This window comes from Panthera leo, chromosome A3 (genome assembly GCF_018350215.1).
Source record: "Panthera leo isolate Ple1 chromosome A3, P.leo_Ple1_pat1.1, whole genome shotgun sequence".
Classification (NCBI taxonomy): domain Eukaryota; kingdom Metazoa; phylum Chordata; class Mammalia; order Carnivora; family Felidae; genus Panthera; species Panthera leo.
In genome coordinates, this window is record NC_056681.1 from 44,370,578 (window position 1) to 44,393,337 (window position 22,760).

General features: G+C 46.7%; 1 protein-coding gene across 4 annotated transcripts in view; it reads left to right on the forward strand.

Annotated features, from left to right (window-relative positions):
- The window catches only part of SLC24A3 (solute carrier family 24 member 3), a 500,862-nt gene that overhangs the window by 334,195 nt on the left and 143,907 nt on the right, over positions 1-22,760 (forward strand). For all 4 annotated transcript variants that reach the window (XM_042931727.1, XM_042931724.1, XM_042931726.1 and 1 more), the window contains exons 4-6: positions 7,850-7,924; positions 11,333-11,417; positions 11,792-11,895. In XM_042931727.1, the coding sequence (XP_042787661.1) occupies positions 7,850-7,924; positions 11,333-11,417; positions 11,792-11,895 (264 nt within the window). The remainder of the gene's footprint in view (positions 1-7,849; positions 7,925-11,332; positions 11,418-11,791; positions 11,896-22,760) is intronic.

Consider the following 22,760-nt stretch of genomic DNA (forward strand, 5'->3'; position numbering starts at 1 on the left):
CCTGGTCCCCAGATACCTGTGGGAAGCCCTCACAGACACTTCCCCAGCGGGAGCCAGTGTTGTGACCGAACTGGCCCTTGTGGGGCTTTTTTCTTCTTAATTTTTATTTAATTTATTTATTTTTTTAATTTACATCCTAGTTAGTTAGCATTTAGTGCAACAATGATTTCAGGAGTAAATTCCTTAATGCCCCTTACCCATTTAGCCCATCCCCCCTCCCACAACCCCTCCAGTAATCCTCTGTTTGTTCTCCATATTTAAGAGTCTCTTATGACCCTTGTGGGTCTTATTATGAATGTAAAACATCCCTCAGGGATGGCAACAACCATCAGGGAACTTTGGAAAACTAAGATTTTATCACTTAGAGGTTCTGGAGGGTCCATGGTATACCAGAGCCACACAGTGAGGGGCATGGTGAGGGAGCACACACCTGGGGCCCTGTCTTCGTTGGTGTTGAGGATGGGATGCCTAGAGTTTCACAGGCCTACTCTCTATTGGTGAATTCAAAGCATAAGAGCGGGAATTAGGATGTGGGAAGAGAGAAGCAGAGTCCCTCATGCAGTAAGTCAAGTCATGTAGGTCATCCAGAGCTTTCTAAAGTCGGAACTTCATGGGGGGGGGGGCAGCCTGGCCCCTTATCTAGTTGTGTAGCTGGCAATGTGTTTATTTGAGATGGATGTCTTTGAATTGCATGCCTTTACACTAGTCCCTCTGGATTTTTAGAAAACAGTTGTTTCTATGAGTGGCCCGTCTTGACTGCAAACTGCATTTCATTCTTTTCATGATCTTCCTTAACCCCCTTCATTCTTGGTTTAATTCAGGCTCTGCCAGAAGCAGACTCTGAGACCAGGGTTGGAATGCAAGTTGTTATCCAGGGGCAAAGAGAAACATCAGTAGTGCAGTAGGAAGTGGGGCGGAGAAGGGAGGATCACTAATAAAAGATGGGTCATCAAGCTTGCAACAGGGTGGGCACCTGAAGCTTTGTCACCTGGGGAGCCCAGGGAGACAGAATGGTTTCTCCACTCCAGGGGCAGGGGAGTTGGGGTACAGATACACCAGCTCCCATCAGCCATTGCGAGAGGGCGCCCAGGGCGTGATATTGCCCTAGCACTTCTTGACCACTTTGTGTAAGGGTAAATCAATGCTCTTCGAACAAATCGAGGCAGATTCTGATGTTCAAGACACTATGGGGTGTTCTAAATTAATAAGGCCTAAAGAATATAAGACCAGGGGGCACATAGTCACCTGCTTCATTCCTCTTCCCTGATGCCCTCCTCCCCAAATCCTCTTATGCAGAACCCTAGTCTGGCTGGAAGCTCAGAGTCTCCCTCTCTAGTCACTAGGGAGAGTGAGTATTTCCAGGAGAATTACAACTGTGGTGGTGACAGAACCCAGAAGTGACCATGTACGTCAGTCCCACCAAGACATCATGGGGCCATTACATTCAAGCTGTGATGGGGGGGCGGATTTTTAAAAGAAATACAATTGTTGTTGTTGTATTTTCCAAGTTTACTTGAAGAAACTATCACTTGAAACTATGAAAAATACAGAGAAGGGAAAAGAAAATATTTTTTTGGTTAATATTCAAACCATATTCCCCGGGAGGTTTAGAACAATTTCCACCAAGGCCAGAGTTCTATAGATCTTCCTTAGGAATTGATTGTCCAGCACCACCTTCATTGAAATTAAAGACAGCGACGTGAGAGCAGATGATGTAGTAAAAGGAAATTGTCTGTGAAAACTGCTGACTGTAGATGCCACATAAAGCAGCAGGGTTAATGTCGCACTGTTCAGAGACATTTGCCCTCACAATTCAGAAGCCCTTATGTATATTGACATTTCAGCTAGAGCCTGTTCACCTCCATTAAGCCACAGGCCACGGTGATTTCCTGTTACCTTAGGTGTTTCACAGTTTACTATGGCCAGCGTTTCTCTGGTTTTATTAGTCCCAGTCAGCCTTTGAAACCACCTGATGAGATGGTATTTATCTTCCAGAATCCCAGTTTAGTGGCCACTTCCTCTGTGAAGACTTCTCTGGCCCCCTTCGCTAGCCTCGCCTGGCAGAATGAATATCTCCTCCCATAATCAGATAGGGAGGCTTGTGGCCACCAGTGGGGGAAACCTGACTAATGGCCATAGAGGCAAATGGGGGTTCATTTTTCATTTTCTCACCCAAGAAGCGGCACAGAGAAAGATGATTCCTGACATAGGATCAGCCCGCGAATGGCATCCTCAGAGCTCTGCCATCCCGTGTGTGCTGCTGTGTATCTTCTTGCTTGTTGTCTCGTGGTCATATGATGGCTGCTGCTGCCCCAGACACTACATCCAAGTTGAGAGCTAGAAAAAAAAAGGGTCACTTTGTTGCATCCGTGCCTTCTTCTCATTGGTCCGAGCTGTGTCATAGGATCATGGCTAGTTCCAAGGAGACTAGAAAAGCTGCGCATATTGTCACTCAGAACTTGAAAGTTACTTCTCATTATTGTTGTTTTCACCATGGCTGTTTGTATCATCTTGGCTGTATCTGTTGCCTGTTGCCCTAATGATGCTGTATAACAAATGGCCTGAAAACCTCAGCAACAGGGGCCCCTGGCTGGCTCAGTTGGTAGAGCATGCGATTTTTGATCTCAGGGTCATGAGTTCAAGCCCCACATTGGGTGTGGAGCCTACTTAAAAAACAACAATTAAAACCTCGGTGACATACAACAGTACACATTTCTTTACCTTCTGGGTCTTTTGGGTTCAGCTGAACACTGGGGATCAGTTGACCCATGTCTGGGGTTAGCTGCTTGTCAACTGATATCTGGCAGCCTCTTCTAGGACGAGGGTGACTTGGCTCTGCTCCACATGCCCCTTGTCCTCCTGACCCTGCTCTGCATGTCTCTTGTCCTCCAGCAGGCCTGCTGGGGCACAATCTCACAGCATTATTGTTGTCACATGAGGTGCTTGGTCACGCCCAAGCCCCTTTGCTCCTCTGTGTCCGTGTACCCCCCACAGTACTCCCTCTCATAAGTTAACTCAAGCGGATGGTGTGATTGGTCTCATGTTGAAGGCTATGTGAGGTAAGGAGAGTCACTCAAGGTCACCACAGCTTGGAAGTGTCAAGTGTGGGATTTGACGCGAGGTCCTTTACTCCATCCTGGGCTTCCTCCAAGGCTCCAGGCTACCTCTCTTTCTAAAGGGGACACCAGCTACTCTCTGGGTACCTCCTGCTTGGACTCATTCATTTCATATAAACCAGTTCCCTCATTCTGTGCAAGCCCGCCCTGAGACTGTGTGGATATGAATGTGGGAAGAGCATAGTTGCTGCCCTGAAAAAGAAGAGCAGCCAGGTACATGGACTTAAAACGTGGCTCACGGTCCAGGCAGCACATAATCAGTGCCAACGTACAGATTCCCACAGGGAGGGCCCTGATAAGTTCCAAGGGAAGTGAAGGCCCCGTGGTTGTGAGCTTGGAGTTGAAACTGAAACAGACCCCTCCTCTCCTCTCCTCTGCAGACACCCCTCACTCATCATTTCCGGAAAGCATCCCACATTTGCTTGTTCTGATTGTTGTAGCCAGGCCGGAGGCTCAGATTCCTGGGTGTGCCGCAACACATCCACCATTCCAGGGATCACCTTGAATATTTTTGAGGGGTTAAGTCTGTCTTGTATTTTTTAGTGCACCTTGTAAAAATAATACTGAAAAAGAACGTCACCCAACAATTCCACATCTGGAAGTCTGTCCTAGAAATGCAAAGGGATATATGAGTAAAGATGTTCACTGTAGCAGTGTTGATGGTCCATTTATTTATAGAGGAAAATGGGAAGCCACTAAAAATAAAGAGGTAACTAGGGTTACTCCTGTTCATGCTGATCACATTGATACATTTATGTAAATGGTATATTTATATAATCAGAATTGAACTTCTAAAATAAAAATAAATAACAAAGAACATCAGTGGCTCTGACTGGCAACTCCCAGAGGTGGCTGGCTGGGATTCTGAAACTGTCCCTCTCTCTCGTGTGGTTGGAGAAGTGAACTTATTAGTAGGCCAAGTGAACATAGAAGGTGTCGATTGGACAGCAGTTCAGGAACGCCCTCTGTGTGGAGAGAAACTGGCCTCGGCAGGAAGGCTCAGAGAGTCCTGGGGTCACATCCAAGGCCTGCCATTTGCTAGCCATGTGTCCTTGGATTCGCTACTGTACTCTCAGAGGTATCTGGGACCTGGGGCCAGTAACACCCTGCCTCCCACAGGAGTTAGAGAAATTATGTGAGACAATCCCTGTAAAGTATCTGGAGTGAGCGTGCCTGGAGTTCCTGGCCCAACATATAGTGGCAAAAATTAATAATATTATTATTAGTCAGTATCCCCAATTATAGTATTATATCCTTTGGAAATATAGGAATGGCCAAATTAATACAAAAATGCCTCACTCTAAAACATTCAGGCCAGTTGTACTGATAGTACCATCAATATCAGTAGGCTTCCTGCATCTAAAAGTTGACTTCATACATTTGTTTTGTTCCTTTGTTCTGTTTAGTTTTTGAAACTTAGTAGTAGTAGTAATAGAAGACCCATTGTTAGAGCATTTTTAGGTTCACAGCAAAAATGAGCAGAAGGTACTGATTTCCTTATCCTTCCTACTCTGCTACATGCATAGAACCTTCCCCCACCAATACCTTGCTCTATTTTGTTTGCTTTTCCAGGGGGAAACTGATTTCCAGTGGGTAACATGGCAGGAATTAGAGCAGAATTTCTTGTAAGCAAAGTGGCAGGCCAGGAGGTGCTCTGTGGCTGGAAAGGAGCCCCATCGCCTGGCAGACCCCTCCAGATGTCCAGAGGTGCCTTGCCACACAGGGTGCCTGATTGAGGCAGGGGCCTCACACTGCCTTGTGCATGAGAACTAATGTGGCTTTCAGTAGCCATCACCCTTGAAATCACAGAGAGCCTGGAAGATCTATTCATTTCCCAACCCATTCCAAGTGTTGATTTGCAATATGTTAGATGAAGTTTCTAGCCTCACGACAGGATCGATACGTAATATTGGAACATAGTCTTAGAAAGATGGTTTATGGACTTGGCTATTTCAGTGAGTTGAGTATGGCAGCTATAGACAGTTTATTTAGATCTTGGTTAATTCACAAATGTACAATTCTGTATTCCAATTACTACATTTGGCTGTCCTTTCAAAGATAATGATAAAGCCTGCGCATCATTGGATCAGCCAAGCCATACAGCAAAAGAGGGTTTGAGTCCACTGAAATTTGGGAGTGTATATCCTGACTCATCCACAAGCTGTAAATAAAGCATTAATTTTGTAAAAATTGACATTTTCTTCCCCCCAAATCCACAGACAAATCATTTTGTACAGATTATGAATAGACCAATCAATGAAAGTTATTTTTAAGGTGTCTCTGCATGCCAGACATCCCAGGCTCCTTGGAGATTAGAAAACTATAAGACAGAGTCCTTGCTCTAAAATCTCCACCACCTGCAAAATCCACACAAGAAATACAAATTCAAGGTGGGCATATCAGAAAATATAGATAGGAATTATAAAAACAGAGTCATACCAACAGAGGGAAAAACTACTTTAATGTGTGGTGTTACAAACTCTTATATGCAAATATACTTGCACAAGTGTGTGCATGTGTGTGTGTGTATGCCTTAACGCATAGATAATAACAGAAAAGATTGTACACATTATTTTATAATATTTCTCATTTAGCAGTGTATAGTAGATGCCTTTTCTTGTCATTAACTGTGGGCTTAAATCATCTCTTTTAACAGGATTTCATCGATTGATGAACCATGGTTTATATAACCCATCTCCTGTGGTATATTGTGTTGGGTTTTGATAATTTATTATAGGCAGCACTTTGGAATGAATGTTTTCATTCACTCGTCTGATAATTCCACAGAATCAAGTGTTAAGATGTTTTTTAGAATCTTACAGTCTGGTTGGAGAGCCCAAACACCTATGTGTGAAAAGGAAAAATGAGTTCATAAAGAGGGGGAGGGATGGCTAAATTGGTGCCACAGCCAAGAGTCAGAGGCCAGAGAGATCATTTCATGCTTGGACTGCTACAAAAAGCTTCATGAAGGACAGCTGTAAGTGACAGAAATCCCGTTCAAGTCATCATAAGTGTAAAAGGCATATTATTAGTTCATGAAATTGGAAAGTCCACTTCGATTTCAGGGGTGAGCTGGGTCCAGAGTTCATGGGGTGTCATTGAACAACATTTTGTGCGTGTGTCTGTGTGTGTGTGTCAGTCTGTCTGTCCCATCTCTTGGTTGGGCTTCTTACTGTATGAACTACATTCTCCGGCAAGCTCCCTCTGTATGGCAGCTGCCTCCGGACTCGGGCAGTGTTTGTATCTCATAAGCAGAGAGCCCTCCTCTTCCAGCTTCTCTGTCAGTCCCTCATTGGCCCCCTTGCAGACCTTTTGCTCACCCACTACTGCATGACAGAGAATGGGGTGTCCTGGTGGCTAGCCTGGCTCATGTGCCTGTGCCCTGTGCTGACGGGTATGGGGAATGTGCGACTGAAGGTCTGTGCAGTGGAGCAATTCTCAAAAGGAAAAGATGTTGAGAGATCAAAACATGAAAGCATGTCACGCTGAGGATGCTGGAACTTGAAAGATGAGCAGCTATACCCATTTGATGCTTTGGGCTGCAAGTAACAGGAAGACTCCCAAATCAAACTGGCTGAAATGCTCTATTACAAAATCTGGAGGCAGGTATGCTTTAGTACCACATGCTCAACAACTTGTTAATTCCATGAAGTTGACTCAGGGTCAACTTCCTTTCAAGTCCCATTTCCCTCAATATGGCTGCCAGTGGGCAACCAGGACCCCCAGCCCATAACCAGCACCAGAGGGTGAAAAATGGATGCCACTGGCAAGGGCTATAAAACCGTTCCTACAATTTCATTGGATCAGCCCAGGTCACATGTCCGCTCCTGAACCAGTAGCCATCAGTGGGAAATACTGCACACTGATTGGCCAGTCATTTCTACTCCTAGAGTAAAGGGTGGGGTCACCTTCCCATGGGTTATGGTGGATATTGAGATGAAATTGGGGTCCCATTAGAAAGGAGTGGAGGATGGATGCTAGGTGGTCAACCAATGATGGAATCCAAATAAAATTTCATCAATTAGAGAGGAAACTTGGGGTTAGATGGGTGATTTATGCCCAGGAGGTTAGAATTCCAGGGTGTTCCCTGGTTTTTGCTGACAGGAAGCAAGATTGTGGAGCCTGTCCTGTAGGAAACAGCAGAGTGAATGACCTCAGTTAGAAGTATTCATGTGTTTATTCCTTCATTGCACATATATTTTTTGAGCACCTGCTATGCGCCAGGCCCTGTGCCCTGTATTGGGGACAAATAAGACAGATAAAGTTCATATCCTTGTGGACTTCTAGTGAGGGAGACAGACAATAAACAAATTAATTTAACATACAATATATCATGAAAAATCAGGATAAGGTGAATAGAGAGAAATGGGAGGGAAGGGAGTCCAAGGCCTCTTGCTTAGGCTGACATTGAACCAGGGACTTGAAGGACATGATGGAATGAGCCAAGGTCATCTGAGGGAAGTATGTTTGGGGCAGAGGGAACAGCAGGTGCAAAGGCCCTGAGGCAGTCATCCATAGTACATTTGGTGGACAAGGAAGAGAGTGGTAGATGATGAGGTCAGAGAGGAGCGGTGATATCATGGAGGGCCTCCCAAGCACTACAGTTTTTGTACTTTGAGTAAGATGTTGAGTCCATGATGTCAGAGAGTGTTATTGATGTAGAGGGTGTCCAGACCCTCACCCCGTGGCTCTGCTTTGACTCTGACTTTAACCCCTTTTTTCCTCTCTTCCAGGCCATATACATGTTTTACGCACTGGCCATTGTGTGTGATGACTTCTTTGTCCCCTCCTTGGAAAAGATCTGTGAGGTACGTGCCCTGTATTCTGAGCATGTCTGAGTGGGTCATCTAACAGTGTTGCTCCAGCCTCCTTCAACAAGGTCCTGGGAAGCCCTCCTGGCACCCCCGCCCCTGGAGGGGGGAACACCAGGCATCAGCATGCTTCTGAGCAATGAACAGTATTAGCCCAAAAGCTCCAACAGCCTGCTTAAAATGTCAGGGTACCGACCCGTAGTTGGCCTTTAACCCAAATGACCAGCACTCCCTGCTCCTTTTAGAGGCAACTCCTGGTGCTATTTGGGTTCGACTTTGCCTGTTTTCTTTTCCACTTTTTAAAAGCATATTTATTTATTTTGAGAGAGAGAGAGAGAGAGAGTGCAAGCATGGGAGGGGCAGGGAGAGAGAGAGAGCAGAGCCTGATACAGGGCTTGAACTCCCAAACCGTGAGATTACGACCTGAGCTGAAATCAAGAGTCAGACGCTTAACCAGCTGAGCCACCCCGGTGCCCCTTCTTTTCCTCTTTTAAATCCTGCTCTTCCTTTCTCTGTGCCCCTCATCTTCCTCTCCTCAGTTTCCTTCTGCTCCCATGACTCTCTCTTGTGGGGTCCTCATAGTGTGCTAAATCTTCATCTACACCCCTCCATGACCCTTCCTCTCTGCACATGTACAGAAATGCTCCAAGCAGAGACCCAAAAAGCGAGAAGATGAAAGAACTGTCCACAGAGAAAAGGAAAGGGACTCTGTTCGAAATCAGCCCAGTGAACACCAGGTTGAAGACCAAGTTAAATCCCGTTCATCAGAAGATATTCAGCGTATTTAGAACACTTTCATTCTCTCTCCTCTTTCATTTCCTTGTCTGTTCTGAAATGTAGTTTCCTTTATCTGGAAGCTTTCCACTTTATTTTATTTTTAATTCAGAATCCTGTTTTCAGAAAGGATCTCTCCCAGACACACCTCCCATCTGGGACTCGTTTCTTCATGTCGTTCTCAGACTTTGTCATCCTTCCCCTTCCCTCCCCGCCCATGTGTCTGATTCATTAGTTCTTGGAGGGCGGGGGGTGGGGAGGGGGGCAGCAGAGGACACAAGTTGCATTTCTGTTAAGTTCCCAGGTGGATGCTGAGGCTGTTGGTCCAGAAACCACACTTCGAGACCAATAACTTAAGTAGCTTCTTCTACATCCTGAAAGTCTCTTTGGTTTTTGTACTGAATAAATAAATAAATAAATAAATAAATAAATAAATAAACAAACAAACAAACAAACAAATAAATAAAAGAGAATCTTTCCACAGGAACCCTGGAGGGGCCCTGGGAGTGGTTCCTTTATTCGGTAGAAGTAGAAGGAAATGATAAGGTTGCATCTTAGATGGACAGAGGGCACGTGTGGAAGTCCTTTGTCCAAAGTGATGTAACCGGAATACAGGTCACCTTATGTAGCAGGAGAGGAAGCGCACCTGTAACTGGGGTCATTTGTGATCTCTGAAATACCACCACTTGGTGCTCTATTCATTATGCACAGAAGAGTAGTCTCTTTCCCACATGACTTTTTTTTTACAGCAGATTTAAGAGCCTGTTCTAGAAATGTACATATTCTTGTCAGAATGTTTTCTACTCAGGAGAGATGAAATCCATAGCACTGGCAAGCATACCCCCTGGGGAAGGAAATGAGATGAAATACAGCATGGTCCTTGCCATCCACGGGCTGTGGGGCGCAGAGCAGCTCCAGGGTGATACAAACCGGGAGTGCTGGAGGAAGTGCTGGGAAGTTGGAAAGTACAGAGAGATGAAAGGGGAGGGGGAGCTTGATTGGGCCACGGGGATCAGGAAAGGGCTTGTGCAGGGAGCAGTACTGGAGCAGCCCTTGGAGGGATTTTTCACATTTGGAGGCAACACCTTTCAAGGAAGGATTTGTGCAAAGAAGAGTCTGAGCCCCAGGACCAAGAGAGGAGAACCCAGGGCTGGAATCGGCACATGGAGAATCCTGAGGAATGTGAGGCTGGGGCATCAATAGTTACCAGGGCTCAGGAGGGAGCTGGGAAGGCTTTTGATGGATAGAGGCATCCAGAGGTAGAAGATCTCGCACCCCTAGCTGATGATTCTAAGCATCCAGAGAGATGTTGCCAGGGCCCAGGTGAATTAGGGATAAAAGAGGGGGAGATGGAAGGAGACCTGGAGGAAGACGCAAACTCAGTGGATGAGAGAGACAGGAACCGGAGGTGAGCTCAAGGTGTGGACTCCACAGTTAATGCCCCAGCAGGGGCTCTGAGCTGTAATGGACACAGCAGTACCAGGCTCAGGCTCATGGCAAGTCTTGGCAGACCACCACGTGGCGTGAGCTCTGTGTTAAGTTACCTTCCGGAACTCCCTGCCTTGGGGACTCACCTGCACCCCTCACAGCCACACCTTTCAGCTTGAGGTATCAGTACCTCCATCTTATACTCTTCTCAGAACCCCATGTGCGGCGGAGCTGTTCAGTCCTGAGCGAGGGATCCCCAGGATTCCAGATCACAGTGCTCCATTAGGGCCCCTACTGCAGCCTGTTGCTGGCCAGTGGAGCCAGTGGCCTAGGCCGAGCCCATGCTGCCCCTCCATGGCTGAGCAGGGAAGTGCAGCTGTCCGTGCCGGTGCGAAGAGGGACTGACTAGCATCTCCTAGATGGGACCCAAGAGAGAACTGGCTATTTACTGACAGCCAGCCGCTAACATTCTGGGTCATGATGGAATGCAGAAAGGCTAAACCAGCCTCTAATATATATTTTTCTTGTCTTCTTGCAAATCACTTTTTGGATTAACAGACAGTGATTGTATAGGACATCTTGGCAGGTTATCATTCTTCCCACCCAGCCTCAACGCCACCCCGCATTGTCCCTACCTCAGGGCTTCAAGACTGCATTAATGATGAAGGATGGGTTTCAGGAGGGTGACCCCTCCACCCCCCAAAGCTGCTGTATCCTTCTAGAATCAAGACTTGCAAGCTGATTGCCATGAGCCTCATTTTAGCCCGAGAGAGGCATGGTATTGAAACAAATCAATTTTTTTGCATAAAAATGTGGATTTGGCCATCTCTTAAGCAATAAGGATACTTGGCAACATGGTGGGAGGTGGGTGGCATACCCTTTAGAAAGGAGGCAGATGCCCACCATACCTCACATCAGCCCACCCTATACCCCCTGTTACTTGCACAGAACTGGGGGCTTCTAGGTTAGAAATTCTTAGATCTTGTCAAGAGCCTTTAACTCACAGAAACATGCAGCCCCCTCCCTCATCCTGTCCCCTTGAGGAGGACAGCCAGAGGAGGTGTGGCCCAGCAGGGGATGTGCAGGAAAAACCAAGCTCAGGATGGATGGGAGGACCTGAGCTTGAGACCTTGGGAGTCATTGGTGGCCTCTGTTCCCAGGGGAATCCCGACTCATCTATGCTTTGTCCTTGCTCCTCTGTAGCGCCTGCACCTCAGTGAAGATGTAGCTGGAGCCACATTCATGGCAGCAGGGAGTTCAGCCCCAGAGCTGTTCACATCCGTCATAGGTAGGTGATGACCCAGGGACATCTCAGCCCTGCCTTCTCTTAAGGACAAGGGCTGTGGGGACAGACAGCCTTCCAGTGGGTTGGCTAATAAGAGATAAGAATCTCAAGACCCCAAGGAGCAGAACACCCCCTTCCCACCCACTGTGTTTGCTGTTATTTTTTTGAAGTGATGCTTTCACTTTGCATGAAGGTGTCCCAGATCCTGTGGCCATGGGCCTGTGGAAGAGTCCCTAATGCAGATTTTAAAACTCTCTCCCCCGCTTGGCTATTTTCTATGGACCCTGAGAACAGTCTAGCACTTCTGAAAACTCCCCCACACCCACATCAGAATTGAACCAGCCACAACAGCCAGGCTGACATCAGGTCTCTTTCAGGGGTCTTCATCACCAAGGGTGACGTGGGAGTTGGGACCATCGTGGGCTCTGCAGTGTTCAATATCCTGTGCATCATTGGTGTCTGCGGGCTCTTTGCTGGACAGGTAAGACTGACAGCAGAAGGTGGCATGGGGTTGGAGGGGACAGCACGGAGGCGAGGCACGGGCCTGTCTTGCTGGAGCACCACCAACACAGGGGCCAGTGGTCTCGGGCAGCAGTAACGTTGGGTCTCATGCCAGGAGGCTGGCCCAACTTGAACTGGAAAGTGTCAGGCACCATTATTTGGTCTCCATGTTGATGGAGTAGAGAGCACCCAGATCCACATAAGTAATTAACCAGCCTGAAGGTGCAGGCTATAAATCTGAATGTGTCAAACTCATTTTGAATGTCACGATCTGAACTGGAATGACCTAAAACAATTTAAGGTATGGCTTTGACTCCATGGCAATAGAGTAAATAAAAGTTGGGGAAGGGAGAGAGAGAGACAGAGACGGGAAATGATAGTTTTTTTTTCTGCTAAAACCATTTGCTGTCATCACAGCATAGGACAGTTTTGCTATAGCCATCAAGCAATTTATTTACATGTTGACTTAGCTTGCTTTTGGCGTCACAAGGGGCTTTGCATGCCTGCATTTTATCTTTGGAGACTGTTCCACTCCAGGGAGTGTCATGGGGTCTGGTATCTGTTTTGGAAAGCCTTGGGAAGACACCCAAGAAGTCAGCCAAGTGCGAGGCTCTCTGGCAGTTGGGACAGTGCCACAGCTCCCAAGGGTCTGCCAGCTTCGCTGTCCTAGTTCCCTCCTAGGAATTTTGTTCAGGAACAGCAAGATCCTGAGCTCTGCCCAAACACACTTTAAACATCTTCTAGGAAAAGCACCTTCAAGAAGCCCATTGACGGCACTCTGCTTGCAATATTGAGGAGCTTGGTGATGCTAACCAGCTGCCTCACTGTGGGGGCCACAGGCTCTACTGGAGGTGGTGGGCTGGTTTGAAGGGCTAAGGAACAATCCTTTGAACCTTCTTTCACACCCTTTCTGAGGCCCCTCTGTTGTCTAGTCAGACGGCCAGGGGCTCCCACCCTGCCCATCTCTCTAATGCAGACTGGAGAGCCTCTGCAGGAGGCCCATGGCACAGCATTGCTGTTCTCCACTGCCTGTTTCTAACTGCCGTCATTTCATGCCAATGATTTGTCCAGGTTGCCTAGTGGGCTTGCTGCTTGTGGGTGACAGGCAGAGGGACACGTCAATCTCATCAGGAATTAGCTCCAGAGCCCCCAAGTGAAGGGTACTTCTGGAGCTCCTGGACAGCTGTGTCCACACGTGGTGATTGAACTCTCCCCAACTTGATAGACTGACATGTTCTTTTTTCTCATCCTTTTGATCCATCATGTCTGACCTTAGATTCTGTGGACCCACAATATGATGCTTTTTAGACCTCTTATAAATATAGTTAGTGCAAAAAAAAAAAAATCACCCAAAAAAAAAAAACAAAAAAAAAAACGAGTCTCCATCCACGCCTTCAGTGCTGTTTGCACTTCCCTGGATCTCGTCTGTGTCCACCGTCTTCTTGTTGCCCTCCGGAGATGAATAGTCACATCCTGCAGAAGAAGCTGTTGCCATTCACACTCTCTTAATTAGCATTGTCACCATTAGCAGTATGATCATTAGGCTGGCCGTTATTCGTGTTGTCATTAGTTCATTAGTCATTTGTACCTGCCGCCTGATGGAAAGGCAAGCCCAAAGGGGGAGAAGCAACGTAAAGAAATGAAACAAGTGACTGGGAAGTATCTAGTAAATGCCATGCAACTAATTACATATGAAGTGGCTTGGATTCACTTGTATTCATAATTTATTAGCAATGCAGTTAATCACTGGCTTGGTTAGGATGCCTGCTTAGAAGGCAGATTGCTTCCTGAACTTTAGCATGTGCTGGTATCAGTCACTTTACTCCCTCTGGAAGGTCTTTGCCAAGCTCGTCTCACAACCCTGCACCATCATGGAGAGAAGAACCCACCACAACCTTGTAGCCCACATGATGATTCTGGGTGCTGGCACCTCCTTCTGCTTTTTCTTGTCTCCTCCCCACTTGGAGGTTGCTGAGACAATCCACCTCTCTTCCTTAGGAGTTTGTGGAGTCCCTGAAGTCTTCGCAGAGGGAGAAGAATTCTGTTTTAGAAAGAACGTGGGCCCAGGAACAGGACTGACCAGGGTTTGAATCCTGACGCTGCCATTTGCTGGCTGTGAAATCTTGGAGAAGTGACTTTATCGCTCCTCTGAGCGTGTTTTCAAATCTATGGAGCGGGTGGGTGTAAGCCCACCTACCACCTAGCATCACCATAAGGATGAAACGTTCACATGTTCATCATTAAGCAGGAGTCGGCCCACATGGTAAATGCTCAATAAAAGACACCATTATCAGCTCTCAGAAGAGCCATGGGGTCCTCACCTCCAAATCCCACCTTGTGTCACTATGATAATTTGGCTGAGAAGTTGATGGGATCAACTAGCTAGTGGAACAGCCATGGGATACCAGGTAGGGAAGGAAGGGAAGGTCAAGGAGAAGGTCTTCTACACGAAAACCAAAATGAAGAGATGTTGATCAAAGAACGATCTCAGAGGACTGGTCCTCGTCCCTGTGCTGTCTGATCAGCGGGAGGGAAAGAAAAACTGTGAGAAATGAACATTCCCTTACATATTGAGAAACAAACATTCCCAGGTGATGCAGCCAGTGCAGCGGAACATTACAGCAAGGGCTGGATATTGGGGATTGAACTGATTAATAAATCCAGTCATGGGTCTCACTTAGCATGGTTATTTATGTGGCTCCACACTTTCATTTGGCTGGGAGAACTCCCCGCCAGTGCCCGTGGGCCTCTTTCTAATGTATTCCGGCCTGAAGGGCTGCTCATGTCCAAGTCTGTTACTCCTCTGAAATCCAAGTAATTAAGCAGTAAGGTTTGAGTTCCTGTCTCAATTAGGGTTCTGATGAATTCAATGTAATTAAATGTCTGTCGTATTTGCAGTTTGCAAACATACCCAGTGCTTTGGTGTTCGCCTAAGGTGCTTTTGGGAGTTTTGTGGGACAAGAGGAAAATTGCTTCTGCGAGAGTGGTTTATAGAGCGGTTGTTGGCATCCCCACAAGACATTTACAGGGCTGTGGTCCTACAAGTTTTCTTTATTTAAAAACAAAACATAATAAGAGCGAGAACACTAAGCTCTGGATGCAACATACTAATGCATTTTGCATATTGTGTTGCAAGAACTTCATGCCAGTTTTGTGAAACAATGTACTTATGAATTTAAATCCACCATCCGGAGCATGTTAGGCTTTAAAGACAAAACCACAGAGAGTAAACAGTTTAAGTGCATCCCAAATTAGGACGCTCATATTCTGGTTATTCCAGGCTGGCACATGGCTCCGGTTTATAATAAAGAATTCCAGCATCAGCCCTCCTTGTATTCTCGAAATGTGCCTGCTGTTCTCCTGCGAGGTCCATCTAACCTTCGCTGATTTCACCTTTCTCTGTTAACGCCCTGTCCATGCTGGCCCCCATGCGCAAACCCGAGCAGCACCCAGAGGTTGCATATTTGACTTGACACCTGCCTTCAGTTGGGTTTCTGCAGGAGAATCTGAGCAATGATTCAAAGGCAGGTAGTTTATCTGAAAGGGGATCCCAGGACATGCCAGACAGAAGGAAGTGAGACTAAGAAGACAAAGTAGCCAAGGAAAGTGTGTTACCAAGTAAGATACCACTGTAAGCAGCTGGGATTTACTTCTGGGGGAATGGACGACTGTATGGAACACAGGTCCCTGAGGTATCCAACCCAAGGGGGAGGAAGCTGGGGCATTTATCCACCAACCTCCGCCAATCGTTGGTAAAGACTGCTTCTGCTGGACATGGGCAGGATGGACTTTGGAGCCCAGGGAAAACCCCCAAGCTAAGAGGCCTAGAGGCTGGGCCCTAGAAGGACCCAAAATGGTAAAAGTAGGGAGACAGGAGTGAACTCATAAAGCATTTGCTACAATCTTGACTAAGCCTTTAAAAATAAACCACCTGCAGGGTCTCATTCTCAGCTCCCCTGGATGAAACACAAGCTTTAACATTAGGCTGACTATTAAGAGTTCAAGGCCAGGACATCCTGCATTTAGGGAATTTCCTCTAGTGTTAAAAATAACAACTACCATTCTAGGTACTTGCTGCTTCCAGTTAGGACGCAGAAGGCCTTAGCTCCCATGGGAACACCAAAAAGCAGTCTGGATAATACAAAAATCATACTTGTATATAGGATATCAGAGAGTAATGGAGGCAGGAGAGACTTGATGAACTGTTTTCCAGAGAGAGGAGCCCTTTGTAAGAGAGCTGAGTCCTGGCAGGTCTGGATGCAGGGAGGACAGACGGCTGTGAAGATCCAGAACTTTGCCGGGTGGAGATAAGCCAACTGAGCTACTGGCAGTGCCGGAGACAGCTGGGATGTCCTGGAGTTTGTCACATACGAAGACTGTCACAAACAATAATAATTTGCTCGACAGAGGACACTGATCCTCTCCACCCCACCCCAAATTTTCTGGGAAAACAGAAGTGAAGGCAGGACTGAGAAGCAGAAAGAAACCATCCTATCTTCACCGTCTCTCACATTCTCCCAATACCCGAAATCGAGGAATCCGAAATCCAACCCTGAGAACTAGGAGACTAGCCCTTCCTTCAGAAGCTGGGGGTGGGAGGTAGGGCAGACCACAGGTGGCCCACCACTCAGTCCCCATCAAATGAGATCTGAATAATCACCTCCTTGCTTTAGCTTACCAGTGAGAGCAGACATGAAATTTCTGGGAGGGGAAACATCAGTAGTATTCTTCAGTTCTCACCCTTCTTCTGTATATAATTTCCAGGATGCAATAATAAAATCCAAAGCCTGTGAGGAGGCAGGAATAGGGCTCATAACCATGGAAAGTAGCAGCAGAAACAAGCCGCAGATGATATAGATACAAGAATTAGAAAAGAATTTAAAACATCTATCTTAAATGGGGACAGATGGGAAAAATAAATGAATGGATGGGTAATTTCAGCAGAGAAATGGAAAAAAAAATTAAAAACCTAGATCAAAACTGTTTATCAAAAAGAAACCAATCCCAGCCATCATTTTTTAAGCATGCAGGCACTACAATGTGCCTTATAAATATTCGTAGAAATACACCTGTGACATTTTAAGACTGTATCGTCCTCATTTACAGCAAGGAAGCAGGTACCCAGGTACAGGAGAGGCTACCTTGAGGTGGTGAAGTGTGGTTGGAGCCCAGATCTGCTGCCTGTAAAATCCATTCTCTTTCTTCATGGGGAGCCTAGGACTTAAAACTCCCAGATGTTGTTATTGCATTATTATGATGATTTCTAGCATTTATGTGTTCTTTAGAAGTGTGGAGTGTAGGAGCTGGGGGCAATGCAAAGAATGGACCCGTCAGCACAATGGTGATGGTCCGGGATGGGTGAGCCCAACCAGTACTCAGCTAGAAGCTTCTCTTATAATCAGATGGCATCATCTACCGCCTGACTTTCACTTTCACAAAACAGAGGATTCTAGCTAATAAACACAGTGAGAAGCCCACAGACCACCCTGGTTTACCCTGGACACCTTAGTTTTTAGCTTATTGTTCTCTAGACAAAACCCGACACATCTTATCATGTTCTAGTTCTGATTCCCCAAGAGGCTGGGGGACTGAGAACAGGGACTCAGGGCTGGGGGACTGAGGCTGAAACCCCCCTACACACACACACACACACACACACACACACACACTCCTGAAAACAGGGGCTGGAGGTCTGTCATTTACCCCAGAAAGGGAGATGAAAGTGCACGAGGGAGAATGAGTAGTCCATGGAGTACTGGAGGGTGCTGGTGAAGGCCTCACCTGAAGGCAGGATGCTTTAATATTTGATTCAGCGAGTAGGAGAGGAAAATTTGTGGGCCGGGAGTCACCACAGGTAGGGTCAGGTCTGTCTGGAGCAGTCACTGGATCTATCACATTCCAGTAAAATATGAGTTTCTTCCAGTGACACCTGATGGCCACCTGCCTCAGGAAGAGCTTGCTAGAAGACATCCTCAGCCCTAGTTGAGACCAACTGAAATCAGAAGAGCATATGTGCCTGCTTGCGCCCCACCTGCAGGCTCAGCTCAACTCACATCTCAGACCGAGGTTGGCCTTGGGCAAGAGGCAGTCTTCACTGGGCAGTTGGCCCAGGCGGCATGAACTGTCCCCCCTCCTTGATGCCCCAGTCCTGTAACTGGCTGCCCTCACTGTCTCTTGGCCATTTGTTTTCCCTGGCCATTCCCCACTTTCCCTTCAAGGCCGGGTAATAATCTTCCCTTGACACGCACTTGTTCCTGGCCTAGAGTTCCATTAATATTACCCACCCAGCTCTGCACTGCTCCGTCTGGATGGCCTCTGCATCCTCAACCCAGATCTCTTTGTTAGCTTTGACTTGGGCTTACAACACCTGTCTCTGGCTTGTTCTGCTTCCTTGCAATGTCCTCCTAAAGTCAGATCTATTCTTGGACCCACATTTAGCTGAGTTAAGAGGCTTTCAGTTTCAGGTAACAACAACCACAACAACAAAGCACCTCTAACTGCTCTATTAAATGAAGGGAATTTATTGGTGTCTCTAAAAAATACAGAGGAAAATGGACATCAGGCGTCGTAGTCTCAGGGCTCCAGCCCATTTTCTGTGATTCTCTTATCACTAACCTTCTCTGACTCCTTCATCAGACTATCCTTCATGGCAGAGGACTATAGCAGTTTCACGACTCACATACACACACCACATTGACAGGGAGAGAAAGAGAACGTCTCCCCCGCCACCCTACCTCTCATCCTCCACCTGGCATGATCAAGCAAAAATCTGATTGGGCCACCTTGGGTCACCTGACCATTCCTGAACCAGCCACTGTGGCAAAGGAACTAGAGTAACTAATTGGCTTAGGTTAATCAAGAACCACACACCCATTTTCTTCTTCTGCCCAGAGCTAAGAATGTGATGAGTTCCACCCCAAATACATAGCTTTTGGACCCTGATTATCATACAAAGCAGATAAATGTCTCCTGCACAAAGCCTGTGTCAATGGTTGCTTTCCCTTGGCTGGTGTAGCACAAATGATAAAATGCCCAGGCCCATCACAGGTCTTTGTGTGTGAACACAGGTCTCTGTGTTGTGAACAGAGACCATCACGGGTCTTTGTGTGAACACATTCCTTTCGGGCAGATCACTTAGTTGTGGGATTGCTGGGTTGTGTGGTGAGTATGTTTGCAAGAAAGTGCCAGCAGTTTTTCAGAGTGACTGCACCATTTTGTATTCCCCGCAGTATGTGAGACTCCAAATGCTCCTTATCATCACCAGCACTTGGTGTTGCTGGTTTTGCTTTATTTCGGTTTTAGCCATTCTAGTGAGTGTGGTTGGCTTTAGTTTGCATCTTCCTGATGAGTCATGGTGTTGGGCATCTTTTCACATGCTTGCTTTCCATCCAGTATCTTCTTTGATGGGGACTTTGTTCAAATCTTTGCCCAATTTTTTGATTGGAGTTTTTGTCCTCTTCTGTCACTGTCACTTCTGTCACTGGACCCTCTAACCATCTCATTTGACTTCCCCTCTGAGTCGTTCTGTCCAATTCATTTCCATTTCCAAATCAACAGAGAGTAAGGCCATTAGACATGATTTAAAGTGATCATGGCAATATTTTATTTTGTTGCTTTCATGTGGGTTTACAAGAGATGTACTCAGAAACAGTACTCCTTGGGTGTGTGGCAAAAAATGCTAAGGTCACCTCCCTTCATCCAGCCTGACTGTGCATAGCAGTCACTGAGATCTGAGACACATCATTCCAGAAATGTGAGGAGGAAAATGGGAGTCTCTGGTAGCCGGGGCTGAACATTCCTCTCATGTAATTAAGTCTCACGTAGCTCCTTGAAAGTGAGCAAAGGGGATGGGGTTTCAGGTTGCTGGTTACCTCCTTGGGAGGACTGTTCTCAGTGTTGGCAAAGACTTTCAACTTACAAGGAGACCAGAACCTTACAGCCATCACAGCTGGGCACCACCCCATGAACAGAGTCCATCTTTTAGGCACAAATAACATTTCTTTTCATGCTCATGCCCAAGTGGATACGACGTCCCCCACACTGCTTCCTGGGGTGGACATGTGGGGCTCTTAGCAGGAATCTACCCTGTGGGCTGGTGCCACATTGAACCAGAGCAGGCTACCCCTTAGTGACATCACAGAAAGAGATATAAACTGTGAGCAGACAGTTTATAGGTCCTTTTTCCCAACCAGCAGCTGAACCTGGGGTTGACTGAGGATGAATGCAGGGAAGACAAAAGTCTGTCTGACAGGCAGATGCTTGTTTTAGGTAGTATTTCTCTTTAGTCCTTACTCTGTGCCAGGCACTGTTCTCACCACTTTGCCTATAGTAACGCCCTTCATCCTCACAACAGCCCTGTCCCGAGGACACTGTTTTTAGAAAAGAGGAAACTGAGACTCTGAGAGGCTAGGCAATGTCCGTCACAGAACCAGTAATTTGAGAGGCTTTTAGGGCTGCAGGGGTCCAGGCAGCAGCACCGAAGTGACTAGTTGTCTCTCTGGCCCAGCTCAGAGAGCAGATTTAGCCTGAGCCTCACCCTCCCTCCATATTACAGCCATCCACACTAGCCCTCAAGGGACCCTCACATGCTCCCTCACCCCCACATGTAATGTGTATGTGGTGTCTGCTGAGCTTATATTCTTCTGGCAGACTCCGGCATCTTGGGTCTGGGCACCCACACTTGGGCTCCATGAAAGCTCCAGGGGGGCCCAGGCACCCCGGCACTTGGCACAGAGACCCCCTTAAAGACACTTGCCCTTTATTCACAGCCAGAGCCTGCAGACAGCCCTAGGGGAGGTGAGGAATTCTAATCATGGCCTTCTAATTCCACCCCAGGCAGAAAGTTGCTGGAAAGCTTCCCGTGATAAAAGAAAACACAATGTTACCAAGTCATGAAAGCATATCTGCAGCAGGGCAAAGAAGGCCTTCTGCCAGGTGGCCATCAGAGTCCACCCTGGTCTTAGCTCTTGTCACCTCCTCTCCCTGCTCCCCGCCCCCCGCACACACATATACAGAGGGCATTGCATGAGCTATGACAGAACAGAACAGATTTTATGCTTTGGTTCCAGGGAGCTGTGGGCCGTGTGTCCATGGCATGAGCCATTGCCAGTCCCAGATGCCAAGAATACCCAGTACTTAAAATCCCAAGCTTGTCTGCACAACGATGTTAATTAAAGGTGTTTTGTCTCTTTGTATTATCATCTGTGAATTTGAAGTCAGGGTAGTAATCCATCGATTGTGTTCTGGGAGGAAATGTTTATTATATTCTTTCTTTGGGCAGTAATTTCATTCATTGATGCAACAAATGTTTACTGAGTACCTAGTATGTACCAGGCACTGGTCTGGGCACAGAAGAGATGCTAGTGAAAAAATTACATTCTAGTAGTGGGATGTGGGATGTTAAATACCCAACAAAGATAATAGGTTGATAGATGAGATAGAGGACAGATAGAGTGATAGAGTTTGAGGTACCTAGGTGGTGTGGTAGTGAAATGAGGAGATGACATATGATGCCAGGTGGTGGTCAATGCTAGGAAGAAAAATAAAGCAAATTCAGGGTCACAGAGAGTAGGTGGGAGAAGAGAAGGATTTAGAAAGGGGTTTCTAGGGAAAGCACCTTTGTAAGTGTTGATAATTTTATGGAGTGAGAAAATACTACTCTGTTCCACTCCATGAAGAAAATGGCATCATCTGAAATGAAGATTCTGGTTCTGTGCACTGTTTTGAACATTTGAGTCTCTCTGAGCAGAAGGAACATGCCATTCAAGCAGATAGACAGCTCTTGCCCTGGGACAGTGTAAAAGGCTGGCCTGCTAACCTCACAAGGTAGAATAAGAAAACACCAATGCCAAGGGCAACAGGAAAGGTGTATGCAGTGACCACCACCATCCCCAGCAACCATGAGATGCATGAAGAGGCTGCAGAACCGTAGGGAAGCACTTTTCTGCCAGTGGGGAATCATGGTGTGTGGTGTGAGCTCCCTGAGGGTCCAGCCTGGATACACCTATTTCCAACTATATTTGAGGTACTGAGGGTGCCCCCTGCATATGGTAAGCACTCAGTTGATCTGTGGTAAGTGACTGACTGATAACACCACCCTGGACATGGGGCAGGGGGAGGATGGATATATGGATCAGATGTATGGATATATGTGTCACATAAGTTGGCACAAACACTCTCAGGAACTCTGTGACAGGTGTTCGGGGGATAGACGGATGAAGGGATGAATGTCACAACTTGCCACCAAGTACCTCAAAGACAAAGTGGATTGGAACAGCAGAAACTCTCTGGGAAGGGTTTGAGACAAAGTCGTGAGATCTAATTAGTGATTTTATGCGGACTTCCATTCTTGGCTCCATTCACTGCCTATTATGCACAGGCATAGGGCATACAGAGGTAGACAAGATTGGACAGGTTCCTGCCTTTCTAGATCTCGTAGGCCAGTAGGGAAACACAGGCAAAGAGAATGTAAAGCAATAAATGATCAAGTAATAGCACAAAACAGGAAGTTCTTAAAGGAAGTACATTGGAATAGGAGATGACGGGTGGTCAGGAAAAGCGTGTCAAAGCACCCCAAATCATGAAGGCAAACTCCATGGAAATCTGGGGAAGAGGAGTGGGTGTTCAGACAGCAAAAAGCATGACATGTTCATGGGTCAGAGAAAGGGCCCGTTTGGAGCCTAGTGAAGGTGGAGTGTGGCTGAGTGAGAGTTCTGGTGGAAGCAGATTGTGGTGGGAAGCCATTGGAGTTTGTAAGCTATAGAGTAACATGACCTATTTTGTAATTTGGGAGATTTAGTCCAACTACCCTGAGTAAAAAGGCACCCTGTGGAGACAAGATGGTGG